Source organism: Gorilla gorilla, chromosome 2 (genome assembly GCF_029281585.2).
Source record: "Gorilla gorilla gorilla isolate KB3781 chromosome 2, NHGRI_mGorGor1-v2.1_pri, whole genome shotgun sequence".
Lineage (NCBI taxonomy): Eukaryota > Metazoa > Chordata > Mammalia > Primates > Hominidae > Gorilla > Gorilla gorilla.
Window position 1 is genome coordinate 139,526,787 of NC_086017.1, and position 14,361 is coordinate 139,541,147.

The following is a 14,361-nucleotide window of genomic DNA, read 5'->3' on the forward strand; positions in this document are numbered from 1 at the left end:
AAATGCTAATAATTATCTGCAGCTGAAAGCATTAAACCCTCTCAGCAGTCCTTAGGAATTGGGCTTTTTCTTGGGTGCCCACTGTCTCTGTGCTAACACTGGGATGCATATACTACTTTATGTGCTGTGTTTTTTATTCTTGGATACATTTGATTTTTTCACATAAGTCCACGTGTACTTCTATAAGAGTGTGACTTGTAATAAAGGGTTAATGAAGAAAAAAAAAAAAAGAAGAAGAGGGAGCTTAGATTGGTAGAGACATCCAGAGGTCTCACCTGAGCGGGAGAAGAAAAGAAGTGAAAGTGTTCTAAATGGCTAATCTTTCTGGGGAGAGGGTTTAGGAAAGACTACTAGAACATATGGTGATAAGGGAAATAGCTGGTATCCTGTTTCAAAGTAAAAATATAGAAATATGTGCAAGATTTTGAGTACAGAGAAAGGGAAAGAAACTGTATGAATGCAGTGAAAATGTAATAGCACTTTCACATTCTCAGAGGAGAAACTGGAATGAATTTGATTAAACCAACAAAAATAAGGAAAAAAGAACAATGTTAATAAATAATAATAATAACAGAAGGAGCAACATTAAGTATCAGTCATTACACTAAATGTGAATGGCCAAATTCTATTTAAATACTAACGCTGAGAGATTGGGTTAAATACTGACAAAGGTAAAGAAGGACATCATGTAACGATAAAAGGCTCGGTTATAAACTTGTACACACCAAACATAAAAATAAAACAGTAGAAACCTAGGGACAGCTTGATAAAAAATGGAATTATAATGATAGGGTGGCACTTCAGAGTCCATATTTTAAAATCAGGCCTACTAGACATAAGGACAACGAGGCAGAATATATTCAATAAGCTTGATTTTTAGATAAATGTAAACTCTTACACTCCTTGAATAGAGTATACATTTTTTTTCTATGGCTGTGGAACATTTACAAAACTAAATATTCAGCAGTTGACATTAAACAAATATTTGTAGAACATCTACTGTGTGTTGTCTTAAGGGCTAGGGAAGTAACAGTGAATAAAAAAGACAAAATCTCTGCCCACATGGAACTTAGATTGTAGTTGTATTTGTGGCCACAGAGAAAAAACCCTAATAGATTTTAGAAAGTAAAATCATGAACCACTAAAATGAGAAATAAAGCAGTTATATATAGATATAGGCAGATATGGAGAGAGAGAGAGATACAAAGTGTGCGTGTGTGTGTGTGTGTGTGTGTGTGTGTGTGTTCATTCTTTCACATATTCTAGTAAATTCCTCCTCATTTGGTTAAGGCTGTTTCTCATACTATCATAGAATGTTGAATCTCTTAGTAATAAAATTTTTCTCTTTTTCAGTGTTCTTTCAATCTTTTGATTACTTTGCAGAGAAAGCTTTAGATTTGTTCAAAGGTGTCTTTAACAGTCCTCTATTACATTCTAACCTGCTTTTTAACAAATGGAAAACAAGACCAAGATTCCAGAGCCTTCTAGTAGCAATAGTATGTAACTAGGATTATTCTTTGGGGGTTTTTTTGCATTGTATGTACTTTTACTATTAGCTTCCTCTGTTTATGGTCAGTGACTCTTTTCTTTAGGATACTATATAAAGTCTCCTTTCCAGGCAGATGTAAAGAAATATATTAGGTAAACAGTAGGTCGGGTATGCAAAGATCTGGCAAAAATGACGTGGGGTGAAGGATGTGTAAAAGCCGAGGCTGGAATCACTGGGTCCTGTCCCCAGGAGGTTACTTCCATCTCAGCCACATGCAGATTCAGACCAGCTGCTCCTCCTTTAGTGATCCAAAGCCTCATAGAAAACTGGGTCTTTCTAGTGGAGGACAGAGACTCATGCCTGCATCAGAGGAATATGCAGAGGGCTAGGAGAGGAAACAAGGAACTCTGCCAAGGTGGGAGGAAGTAGGCTGGTGAGGGAAAAGCACAAAATGGTGACCTTTTAAGTGTATCCTGTAAGACTGGAAGGTTCACTGCACAGACACTAGGGGCCGTATGGGGAAACAGGAAGGTGGAGGAGGGGCATTCCAGGTCCAGGGACTGCTTCTGTAAAGCATAGAGGCCAAACAATGCCTGGCCCTGGGCATCTGGGAGGGACAGGGAGCTTAAAGAGGCAGGCAGGGCCAGCCATCGAAGCTAGGCCCTTCACCCTGCAGGGGGAGTAATGCAGGTTGGGGGCTATGGGGGGTGTTCTAGGTCACCTGTGCTAGAGAAATCCTTGGAGCAGGGCCAGCCCAGGCAGCCTAGAGAGGGGAGGCTCAGCCTCTCTCACCTACCCTTCTGTATCCCAGTCTCGCCCTGAGGCTCTGGGCACCTGGTCGTCTGGAGCCGCTCACCCTATGGAGCCAGGCTTCTCCACTAGTAACAAATCATGACTTTTCAGGACTATGTGAACATGAAGGAGGAGGTGAGGGTCTGGTGCTTAGGACAGTGAGTGCTCTGCAATACCTGCTGGCTTCCACAGCAGACTTCTCACTGTTACCACGCCCCAGGATGCCCTCCTCACCTCCCCAAGGCACCACCTTCTCATGGGTCTCACCATAGCCCTCTTTGCCCCTGGCAGCATGCATAGCTCCACCCCAGTAATTTTCTGCAAAAGAAAGGGGGTCCTGCCAGCTCTTACTCAGAAATCTCTTTTAGGTCCACACCACCTGCAGGACAAAGACAATACCCAACCTTAGCATGTTAGCTGGCTGGCAGTTGGGTCCCAGGACATGGCAGGTATATGTGCTATATGTAACATGCTGAGTACTCCACCTGGCACAGAATGGGCCCTGGGTAAACAGTGGGTACCATCAGTACTATTTATTTGGACTTTCCTCTGGAAATGCAGATGCCTGGGTTCCCAGCTAGGGTGACAGCAGACACCATCCCCCTCCAACAGTGGTGGGATAAGGCCAGGCGTGCCAGCCATCCTGGGTCTGGCACCCACTGGTGCCGGTCAGGGAAGGCCTTAGGGCTGGGCCACAGGAGCTGGCAGCATCGGCCCAACCAAGTGTAAACATGCAGACGCCATCAGGAGCACTCGCCAGCTTTGAAGTCTGAAGCAGCGCTGCCTCCTGGCTGCTGGCTCTGCCCCACTCCACTGCTGATGGCTTGTTAAACGTGCCCAGGGCACCAGGGAGCATGCTGGCCTGGGGTGCAGGCTGGCTCATGACCTGCCTCTGGCACAGCTTGGGCCCCATCATTCTCAGCAGGGATGGTCTGGCAGGCTTGGTGGGCCCTAGCGGGTCAGCTGCAGGGCCCCTCGCCCTTGCAGGAAGCCATGCTGTGGTCTAGCTGGCCACTGAGCCTGTTCTGCTGGCCCTCGCTCCCCTGGGTCCCTGCCAGAGGGTTGAAGGCCACATTGACTCCCAGGCTACTTGAGAAAACAGAGGTTCCCCTGAAGCAGAGGTTGAGAAGCTCTTTCCCCAGGGAGATGATCAAATGGCTGCCCTGGTATTCTGGTCCCAGCCCAAATCCTCAGCCTTTCTTCTGACTTCCAGTGTCAGGCTGTGATAGCTAAGTGTCTTGCTTGGCTGCTGGAGTGCTTGTTCACCTTCCTTTGAAAATTGCTTTTTTGCCCATTTAGAGACACAGGGTCAGGACAGCTTGATGTGTTGGAAAGAGCCAGTTCTGGAAACTGATGGACTGAGCTGGGCACAAGCTCGATGTGGCCGTGGGCAAGTCACTCTCCCCCAGAACCTGTTTCTTCTTTAAGAGCTGGTCAGGCGTTGATGAGACCTGGGCTACTTCAGGGCCTCTGCTCTTCCCACCATACCAGACTATGGCCTGCATTGAGGAGGAGACACTGTCCGTGGGGAAAGTTTTCTGATGATACTGGAACAACACCATCATCCTAGGTCCCCTTCCAGAATTTGTCAATCCTGGTGGCTTTCAAGTGGCCTAGAAGAGTTAACACCTCATTTTTAAGGGACTCATCCATGATCAGGCAGCCTCTGAGTTCTTCCCATTCCTCATTGGATCCAAGGACTGCTGGCTTCTGTCCTCCGAGAAGACTTTGCTGGTGGGGTGGGTAAGAGGGAGAGAAGCAGAGAGCTGTGGGCAGCTCCAAGCATGTGGCTGGTGTTGAGTACATGTTCTGTTCTTCTGGCTTCTCTTGGGCAGATTAGATAACTGGATCTTGTGATTTCTGTGCATCTGAGATCTCCTGCACCAAATGCTGTCTTATTCTTCTGCTTCTCCCACAATTTGACATCCACTAATTGAGATTCTTTCCTCTGGGTCATCCATTCTCTGTCAAGTCTTAGGTGTTATCATCAACATCAACACCCCTGATCCTAACAACAACCTTTTTCAAGGAGGAAACTGAGTTTCAGAGAAGTCCCTCGCTCAAGGTCATAGAGCTGTAAGAGGCAGAGTCAGAAGTCAGGCCTCCCAAGCCCTTCCTGTCCTGCGCACGTGGTTCTCCTCACCACAGACCTGGAGTCGGCACAGGGCTCCATTTCATGGCACGTTTGCCTGCCTTCCTTTGTATCACTTCTACAATTTGAATTAGAATGGTCACTTCACAGCTTGGGCAATTCCCAAGCTTCATAATGGGAGCCAAGCCCTGAAAGAGAGACACACACACGTGTAATGACATAATTATGTGCACCGGCAGCCAAGTCCTTGCTCAAAGGCCAGGGACAATGGGGACCCACCTGGCGTGTAAGCAAGCGCCTGGACTTCTATGTGCACAGTGACTGCTCCTCAGGAGCTCAGTCCCTCCAGTGACTGAAGGCTAATAAATAGAGCAAATTATTCATGCAAACAGTGAGAATCCCCACTTAGCGCCATTGTTGTAACTGTGCTGGCCTGGATTCAGCACTGTTCCCTAGAAGCAAGGCCTGTTGAGCAGATCCCACATGCGTTGCCTTTGGTTTGACGTCACAATGATTGATTTCAAAATGAAAACCCTCCAACTGTTCTCTGAAGGTCTTTCCTCATTGGATGTGCTTGTGTCTGATCTCTGAGGTCTCTTTCCTTTAGCTGGAAGAATCTATAATTTGGTGAAGAACCCAACCATCACACATGCATGCACACACCTTCTAGTGATGGACAGGACAGAGCAAAGCCATGTTCCCCTATCCTCACCTCCTGACACTCAGGACAGATCATGACCCCTGGTCTTCCTGAAGTTCTCCAGAGATGTAGGCCTCACAGCATCCTGTAGGAATGTAGGAGCTGTCTCCCTCTTTCTAGCCAGACTTCCTTCTGATTAAATGAGGTTTCATGCAGCTGACAATCAGTGAGTCCTCACCCCCAGTACACACAGCAGTAATTTCCGGAGGTGTAGGTTTTGGAGATGCAAAAATGTGCTCAGACCAGCTCCTGCCTTCCAGGACTGCCTTCCTCCCCTCCCCCCATCCAGCTGGTGAGGCTGGCATAGACAAGCCACTGCTGTGCTGAGAGACAGGCACACAGGCTTCTCTGTAGCCAATTCCCAGCGCAACCCTCTGTCCGGTTCTGAGGCCGGCAGTCTCTTAGAGGGGGCCTTCCATTAGTCAGCGATGTCTTCTCAGATCTGCAGGTGGCGGCCATTGAGTCGCAGGGGTGCACAGGCCCTGCATCTGCTGCCCCTGTAGTCCTGTGTGGTGTGTCTGAGGGAGTCCTAAGGGAGGGAGACTGGTCTGCCCAGGGAGGGGGCAGGCAGAGGCCAGACCAACAACAACTGTTTACAAGTGCTCCCCAGCACCCATTTAAACCTCCAGCAACTCTGTTTCCCCATATTATAGATGGAGAGACGCCTGCACCCACAGAGGTTAGGCCTCTGGCCAGAGTGCCTAGGCACCCAGACTTGGGATTCGAATAAAGGTAGTCTGGCTCCAGAGTCCAGGTTCTAACCTGTGATGTAAACAGTGCTGTGCCTTTTCTCTTCTTCTATTGTCTCCAGTGTGCCCATTTTTTTCCAGTTATGGAGACCTGTACAGTAAATCCTCACTTAACATTGTCACTAGCTTCTTGGAAACCATGAGTTTAAGGGAAAGAATGTATAACAAAACCAATCTATTTTTTTCATTCATGTTATAACAAAATAACTTTGATATATGTTCAAATAACTTTGAATGAAGCAACATTATTTAAGGGCCTACTGTACATTATTTTGTTTAAAGTAACAGTTTCTAAGAACTTATGATGACACAAAGTAAAGACTTTACTGGAAATTGAGTATTTGGAATTCATGGGAAGGGTAGTTTCCCTCTTGGCCCCTATAACCATAGGTGGGGAAAGTTTAGCCTCCCTCCAACAGCAGTGCAGTCCTTCTCAGTGTGGCAGGGGCTGACTGGGCTGGAACATCTTCCTGTGATGGTGAAGTGTTTGGGCCCCACTATAAGTGCTGCATCTTGAGGGCCAGGATCTGCCCTCTTTCCCTCCTCTCCTCCTCCCTTCCAAATAACCTGGTGGGGGCTGGGGTCCCTGAACTTGGGGATTGTCTTCTGCAATGACTTGGGGTTTCCCACAACTGGGACTAGCAGGGATGGGGCTGCCCAGTGCCCCTGGGCCGGACTTCTAGGCCCATTTGTGTCCAGTCAGTCATGACATGGCTCTGGTGAGCCCAAAGGATGGAGAAAGTCGTCTGGGCTCATTTGCTGCTTTGGCACCTCCCGGCAGACAGGGCCCAGCCCTTCCTGCAGCAGGAAAAGCACCAGCCTCTGGATCCAGACAGTCTGAGTTGGAATGGGGCATTGCCACACTCACTAGCTGCGTGACTTTGAGCAAATCATTTCATTTTACTGAGCCCCCTGTTCCCGACAGGGCTTTCCTAAAGATTAAATAATGATATGGGGACACCTCACCCATGACATGGCTGAGGACACTGCCGCTCACCTGCTGCAGGGAAAGGGGTGAGAGAGCAGAGTGCGAAGGATTGGGAGAGTTGGAGGGAGATGGGATTTACCTGCTGACTTCTCTCTGCTGCTCCAGCCTCCCCTCCCCTGGGGCAGCCATGCCCAGAGTGCCAGTGTCCTCTGTGGGACCGACACAAATGCAAAGATCCACCCAGCTGCTGTGAAATGACAGTGTGGGGCCACCAGCAGGCAGAAGACACCAGCACTCTCGAGACCACACGGGGTTCCTGAACGTGTGCAGACGTCCAGCTCCTGCCCTCACGGTGCCTCCCCAACAAATGGAACTGCAGACACAGAAGTTCGCAGGAGAGTATGCTTCACCCACTCAGCGCTATTGTGTCTTCTGGCCAAGCCATAAAACAAGAGAGCAGGAGTGACAGAGACACTCCCTTTGAACTTGAAATCCTTTCTAAACTGCCACTCCAGCCCCAGAGGCCCTCCTCAGAAGGTCAAAAAAAGCCCACTCACTCCTCACCTTATCCCGGATGCTTAAAACAATTTTGTGGGAATGTAGGTCAGTGAACCGAGCTGCACCACACACCAGCAGGATTCCAGGGGCCAACCAGCCTGTGTGCTGGCCCACTAGGTCAGATGAGAACATAAACAAGGAACGCTGGGAGCCCTCAGCTTCCCCTGGCTCTAGTCCTTTGTTTATGTAGCACTTAAACTAACTTTGGGGTCATCTCTGTCTGGCATGAAAGCCCTGGAGCTTTTTGAAGTTCCCCTGAAGTTAATAAAATTAGTCTGCCCTCATTGCAAGACCCTGGCTTGGGGAAAGATAGATCCTCTGCTGTCTTTGTGGCATTTAGCTTTTTAAAGTTAATATTTTATAACCAAAAGAAAGGAGGGGGCAGGGGAGAAGATGCAGTAAACGTGTTCTGGAAGGCTAATAGGTAGCATGCCTGCCATCCCAGGCTCTGATTACCCTGGAGCCAGGCCTCCAGGCCCACTTGGAGGCTGAGCAATGGGCCTGCTGTGTTTAGCATGAGGGAACCAGCACTGGGGACGTGAATTGATCTGTCAGTGTGTTCTCCCAGGTAGATAGGAGGAAACTAGCCCGGGCTGGGCTGTTGGCCCACTCTCAGATGAATCGTGTCTCCCAAGGACATATCCACTTGAGTAATGTATTTCTACCTCCCGGCGTCTTCCCCTTGATGCCATGTGTGGGACTAGTGCAGTTGGCCTCCTCACACTCAGCGAGCGCCCGTTCACCAGGCCTGTAGTGGGTCAGGGCCACAGGAGGTGCACAGAACCCTTTCCTCGCAGAACTCCCAGTCCGAGGAGGGAGACAGATAGGTCAGCTGTCAGGGATAAGACATAGTGGCCAGGCTCTCAGAACAGAGGGATCTTGGCCTCAGTCCTGGGGGCCAAGGGGAGAGGAGGTGCCTGCAATGTCGGGGAAGCTGTCTGAAGGAGGAAATGTCCAAGGTGGGCCTTGGGTGGGGGTAGAGTCCCTGGTGCACAAGCTGGGACTAGCATTACAGGAGCACCACACAGGCAGGGAGGGAGGCATAACAGAGGGGCATGAGGACCCTGGGGGTGATAGATATGTTCATTAGCTTTATCATGGTGATGGTTTCACAGGCATGTATATGTATACACATATTTAGACTTATCCAATTATTTACTTTTAATATGTTCATGTTATTGTGTATCAGTTATAGCTGAATGAAGCTGTAAAAAAAAAAAAAAAGCCTACAGGCATGAGTGAGCCTTGCAAATGTACCAACAACTACAACCATGTATTCTTGCAACATTTACTCACACATTCAAGGAATAGATAGTAAGCGCCTGTTTTATGTGCAGAGAATGTAGCTATGGAGGAGAGGAACATGTTTCTGCCTGGAGCTTGTGCCTGGTTGGAAGCAATAAACAAGTAAACAGATAAGGTCAAAGGCATAACATCAGGTGGCAATCTGTGCTCTGAAGAGAGACAGGGCAGGATGAAGATTGGAGAGGAGTAGGGGCTGGAGTACAGGAAGAGGGAGCCATGGGCCACAGGGAACGCTGTAGGCACCAGGCCTTGATTTGAGCCTGCTCTGGGCCAGGCCCTGCTGGGCACCAGGGGCTGCATAGAGATGGGGAGCTCATAGGATCTGTCGCTGAGAAGTGCAAAGGCTGTGGGCTGTGAGGTGGAGGGAGAATTCTGTTATTTTCCTGTAGTACATGTGATTGTTCACAGCTACAGGCCTGTTTCATGGTAGGCTCTTATAGGAATAAAACAAGAATATTAATATTAGCTTGTTGAGAACTTTCTGCTCTGCTAAGGACACCTGCCTGTATTATCCCTTTGGTCCTGGTGGGGCCTCTTACAAGCTGTTTCTCTGAGAAAGTTGTAAGCTCTTAGTCCAGGGACTGTGCCTTTTTTGTTTCTTGGACACTGCAATGCTGGAGGACAGGTCTTATTTCTCAGTCAGATGTAACCCCAGGGCCTAGCTATGCAGAGGCCCAAGTAGTAGCTCTCTGGGGTGACCACAATGCATGAGAACTGATGAAAGCTGCCTGGGTGGGGACAGAGGGCTGCAATTGTCACCCTTGCTGGACCAGAAGCCATCAAAGGAAAATGTTCTGTCTTTGGAGAAGATGTCAGGAGAGGATGGGAGGTCCGCCTGGTGTGTGGGTAGAAGAAATGCACTTCTTGGTTTGTTTTTACATTTTTAAATTCTATTAACTTATTTGCAAACAGGTGATGCATTCATGTATTTCAGTAGCCAAAGATAGAAAAGGTGTACGGTGAAAAGTCCCCAGGCACCCTGCTCCCTTTCCTGGAGGCATCAGTTTCTCCTGATTCCTTCTGTGTATCCACCCCTGCCCTGCCCCCATCCATACACAGCCTGCAACTTGCCCTTTGCCTCGCACTCTGCTTTTTAACGTGAAACACAATACTCTAGTTTTTGTATCTGTCCATACACACTGCCTACTCTCCTCTGTGGTCACATCGTCATCTCTAGAGGCTGTGCTCCACTTCTTGAACTCAGGCTGGACTTCTAAGTCATTGTCAGCTTTTGCTGCTGCAGTGAGTGACCTCGGGTGGATCTCCCATCCTCTCCTGACATCTTCTCCAACAAGCTCATCAGCGGGATGCATTCCTAGAAGTGAAATTGATGGTCCAGATGGTGTGTGCATTGCTCATTTCCATAACAGCTGCCAGACTGGTGGGCACTTCTTATCATGGGGCCCAAGTTTGCTACTGGAGGCAGGATCTACAGAGCAGGGGTGGGGTGAGGAGCTGGGTGGGGCAGGCAAGGCCACCTGGCCATGCTGCCATCCCAAAAGCAGTACCTGGGCTGGAGCTGCCAGAGACTCAGAAGGGAGGGAGTGACACTTCCAGTCGCTGATCAAGCCTCTAGGGAGAAGGTTCAGGATGCACATAGCTCATGGTGAAATCAGGGCTGGACCAAGCTGACTTTTTCACAGACATGTGTGTCCCTCCTCTCAGCCTGGGCACCCACAAAGAGACAGCAGTGGCCAACATGGCCAGCAGGAGGTATGAGCTCTGCAAAGACCTGGCCATGGCCAACAGGGGCCAGGGAAAGGAGCAATTCTGCCTGGACTGAGGGAGGGTGTCATGGAGGTAGGGAGGTAGGGCTGTGGAGGAAAAGTGGGCCAGGCCAAGACAGGCTTCCAGGCACAGCTAGAGTGAGCAAGAGTAAAGCCTTGGGCCACTGTACATAGGGGTGTGTGCAGCGGGTGGGAGACAAAGGCCAGGCTCTCGGGCTCCTGTGGGAGGGGAAACCAGAGTGAGGAGGCCAGTTCTAGAAGGCCTTGGATGCAGGCTCAGGAGCGGCCCGGGTGACTGTGACAGCTTCAAGGAGAGTGCTCTGGGCAGGTGCCCTGTGGACAGGCTGGGTCATTGTGGCCCCCCAGGGGTGGGGTGGGGCCTGCAACAGGGGCTTGAATTCAAAGCTACTTCTACCCCCTGTGCTCTGTGACCTTGGATAGATGACAGAACTCTGCCGTGCCTCCATTTCCTCATCTGTAAAGTGGCGCCACAGAGCTGCTGTGGGGACTGAGGTGCTATCTGTGGAAAGTGCTCACAGCATGCCTGTTTTGAAGGGCCCGTTGTTATAGTGGCAGTTGCCAGTCTCAGGTTTCTGCCCTGCTCCCATGCATTTTATTATCTGTTAGGTGGGCTCATCACCCTGCTACCCACAGGGTTCCTAGAGCGGGCAGCAGCCAGCCATGCCTAGGGCCCGGGAGAGCCGGGGCTAGGCACACAGTCACAGCTCTTTCAGTGTGCACCACTAATGCCCTCTCTCTGTGGCTGGGTGTGTGGGGACAGGCGATGGATGACTACAGTGTGATCGGCCGCTCCCTGTTCAAAAAGGAGACCAACATCCAGCTCTTCGTGGGGCTCAAGGTGCACCTGTCCACTGGGGAACTGGGTATCATCGACAGTGCCTTCGGCCAGAGCGGCAAGTTCAAGATCCACGTCCCAGGTAAGTGCGGCCACTTCCTCCCGGTTTAGGGACACCGTGCAGGGCATGGAGAGATGGCAGAGGTGATGCCAAGGTGGCGCTCCTTGGCTTAGGTTCCTAATCCTGCCTTTGCCGAGACATGGGGTGACTTGGCCTGCATGGCAGCATGGCCTCTGGCTGGGAAGCCAGTATGGGTTCTGGGAAGAGCCTGGATGTGGAGTGAAGATCTGGTCTGAGCAGGGTCAAGATTGGAGTCTGAGTTCCCACTGCACCATTTACCATCTGAGGGGGCCTTGGGCCCGCGCCTTGGTTTCTCTGTGGAGGCGGGAATAAGATTGAGCTTACAGGCAGTTTGGAGAAGAGCTGGTGAGGGAGAACGCTGGGGGCCTGGCATACCGTCCTGGCACGTGGTAAGGTTTCCAGAGATGTGAGTTGTCACCCTCCTTTGCCCAGCACAGACCCCCAGGCTCAGCACCACCTGCTGAGTTTGTGCTGGGGCCTCTCCGTGGGCTGGGTCAGAGGGTGTGTGTTTGCTGCTGGAGAGCCCTTGGATTTTGTCAGTGAACTCATCCTTCAATCACTTGTGCATTTATTCAGCCTACACTGCATCATATTCTTCTGTGTTGCAAGCATTGTGCTTGGTGCTGGGGATATGGAGCTTACAGTTGTAGGAAGGTACAAACAATAAACATACTAAAGAAATCCCTGTCAGATGGCAGTAGGCACCACGTAGAAAGATGAAGCAGGGACGGGATGGAATTGCTGAGCATGCTGCTTTGGATAGGGTGATCAGGGAAGGACAGAGGGAGGGAAGGAGCCACATGGGTAGTCAGGGAGAGCATGCCACAGTGAGGGGGAAGTGAATGTAAAGGTCCTGGGGTGACAGTGAGCTTCAAGTGCATTTGCAGGTCAGTTGTTTGGCAGAAGTGTGCTGAGCAGAGAGGTGTGCAGGACATAGGCCAGGGTTCATACTGTGCGCTGGGGACCGTGGGAAGGACTAAAGCCTGTGTTCGTGTGAATGGGTCATGAGCCACTATCTTTTTTTTAGAGAAAGGGTCTTACTCTGTCTGTGGAATAGAATGCGGTGATGCAATCAAGGCTCACTAAGGCCTTGACCTCCCAGGCTCAAACCATCCTCCTGCTTCAGCCTCCTGAATAGCTGGGACTCAGTTGTGTGTCACCACCCCCAGCTCTCCACTATCCTTTATCTCCTGTACAATTGTACCAGATACAACCAATCCAGTACAATTCTGTTATATTTCATAATACAGTAAAAATTACGAAAATTTTCAAACATACAGCAAAGTTGAAGAATTTTACAGGGAACACCTTTACCCACTCCTGATTTTATATTGACATGTTACTGTCCTCTACATAACTCCAGGACTCGAGGTTGATCCTGTGAGGATGGAAAGCTGTGGGGAGGTTTGGATCAGGGGAACAACCAAGGTTGGTTTATGGCTTCTTGTGTCAAATCTCCTAAAGAGAAGGTGGTGCCCTGGCTCCAGCTGGAAAACAGAGACCCCAGCTGCCTCGGTGCTCACAGGTGGCATGAGCACCCTTCCCTCTCCTGACAGCCTTGCCAGGGAACCCCTTCCTTTCAAAGTCCTTCCACTGCCTAGAGATAGCATCTGCCTTCTCATGAGCAAGGGCAATGGTCACAGAGGCATTGCTTATCCAGGGCACTTTGCTCCCTGTTAGCAGCCCCTAAGGCCTCTGTCAAGGTGGGGCTGGGGCAAGGGAGGCAGAGGCACCCAGCCATGGGAGGCCTCCAGCGGTGAAGCTCTAAAATTCTGTCCTGTCCTCCCCACTTCTCCATAGTGGCTTTGAGTCCTCACCTCAGCCAAACAGGAGTCTTTGTGCATCGCTTCAGTTTGGCTGTGGGTTGTCCTCAGAGACTGGAGCCCACAGGGCCCCTCTCTGGACTCCAGGGAGCATGCAGGGGGCATGAGCCAGACAGGCCAGTGTCCAGACCTCAGTCCCCGAGGGCCTCGTGCCTATGCCTGCCTGGGCTATTGTGAGCTTTCTGGGAGGGAAGGATCCTGGGATTCTTCCAGCTGGGTCGGGGGCCATACTGCGGAGCACTGATCCTTCCCCTAAACAGCTCTGGGGCCCTGCTGGACCAGGCAGAGGGAAGAGCTTATGGTCTTCTCCTTTGGGAACTGCTAGGATCACGCTGACCTCCCCTGAGCTCCCTTCCTGTAGCCCAAGGCAAACTCAGAGCTGGGGTATTCCCAGGGCAGGCAAGAACCAAGAGGAGTCTTGTTTGGGGTGCTGGGGTGGGAGTGAAGGAAGCCTCTCGGGGTGCTGGGGTGGGAGTGGAGGGAGCCTCTTGGGATGCTGGGGTGGGAGTGGAGGGAGCCTCTCGGGGTGCTGGGGTGGGAGTGGAGGGATGAGGGGTATAGGGACACTGCCTCAGTCCACTAGAGTTCACATTCCTTCATCTGGTCAATGTTGACTTTTTAGTCTGCCTGCTTCCTGTTTGTGGCTTTTAAGCTTTTTATTAAATATCACTGGTCAGATTCCTCCATCCCACCCACCACCTTCCATCCCTCCCACCCCCACTCCCTGCTGATTCCTCCCTTTTAACCTTTTTGAAGTGCCTTAATTGTGAAAGAATCTTCAGGAAGCCTGAGCCATCCAGTGCCAGGTGAAGGGAGAGAGAGTGCATTGCTAGCTGCAGCCTGGACATGCAGGGTGGGGAAGCCTGGGTTTTGGTGCCATGAGAGGTAAGGCTCCCAGCCTGCAGCTCGTGGACAGGGCTGGGTTCAGATGCACTTCATGGGCCTCGCTGCCAGCTCTACAGGGCATCTGGGCTGGGAAAGGCAGAATGAAGAGTCCCCTGGGTTTCCTCCCATCAGCCTTTCACCTTGGGTTGCAAGGTCAGATGCCAGGAAGGCCAAGCAGGTGTTGAAGAGGCCAGGTGACAGGTGATAGGGAGTGGTGGGGACTATGGTGACCTGGAGAGCTGCTGTGTGGGTCCTGCCAACTCTTCACTATATGGGAACGTAAGCCTGGGGTCTCATTTTATCTAATTTTATTTTTATGTAATATCTCCTGATTAAAAACTACAACTGTCTGTGCTAAACAAAGCATGCCTTTGG

At 50.5% G+C, this 14,361-nt stretch overlaps 1 protein-coding gene across 2 annotated transcripts in view; it reads left to right on the forward strand.

The window, feature by feature from the left end:
- Positions 1–14,361, forward strand: part of EEFSEC (eukaryotic elongation factor, selenocysteine-tRNA specific) — a 256,685-nt gene that overhangs the window by 194,441 nt on the left and 47,883 nt on the right. For both annotated transcript variants that reach the window (XM_019022999.4, XM_055381498.2), the window contains exon 6: positions 11,122–11,278. In XM_019022999.4, coding sequence (XP_018878544.2) covers positions 11,122–11,278 — 157 coding nt within the window. The remainder of the gene's footprint in view (positions 1–11,121; positions 11,279–14,361) is intronic.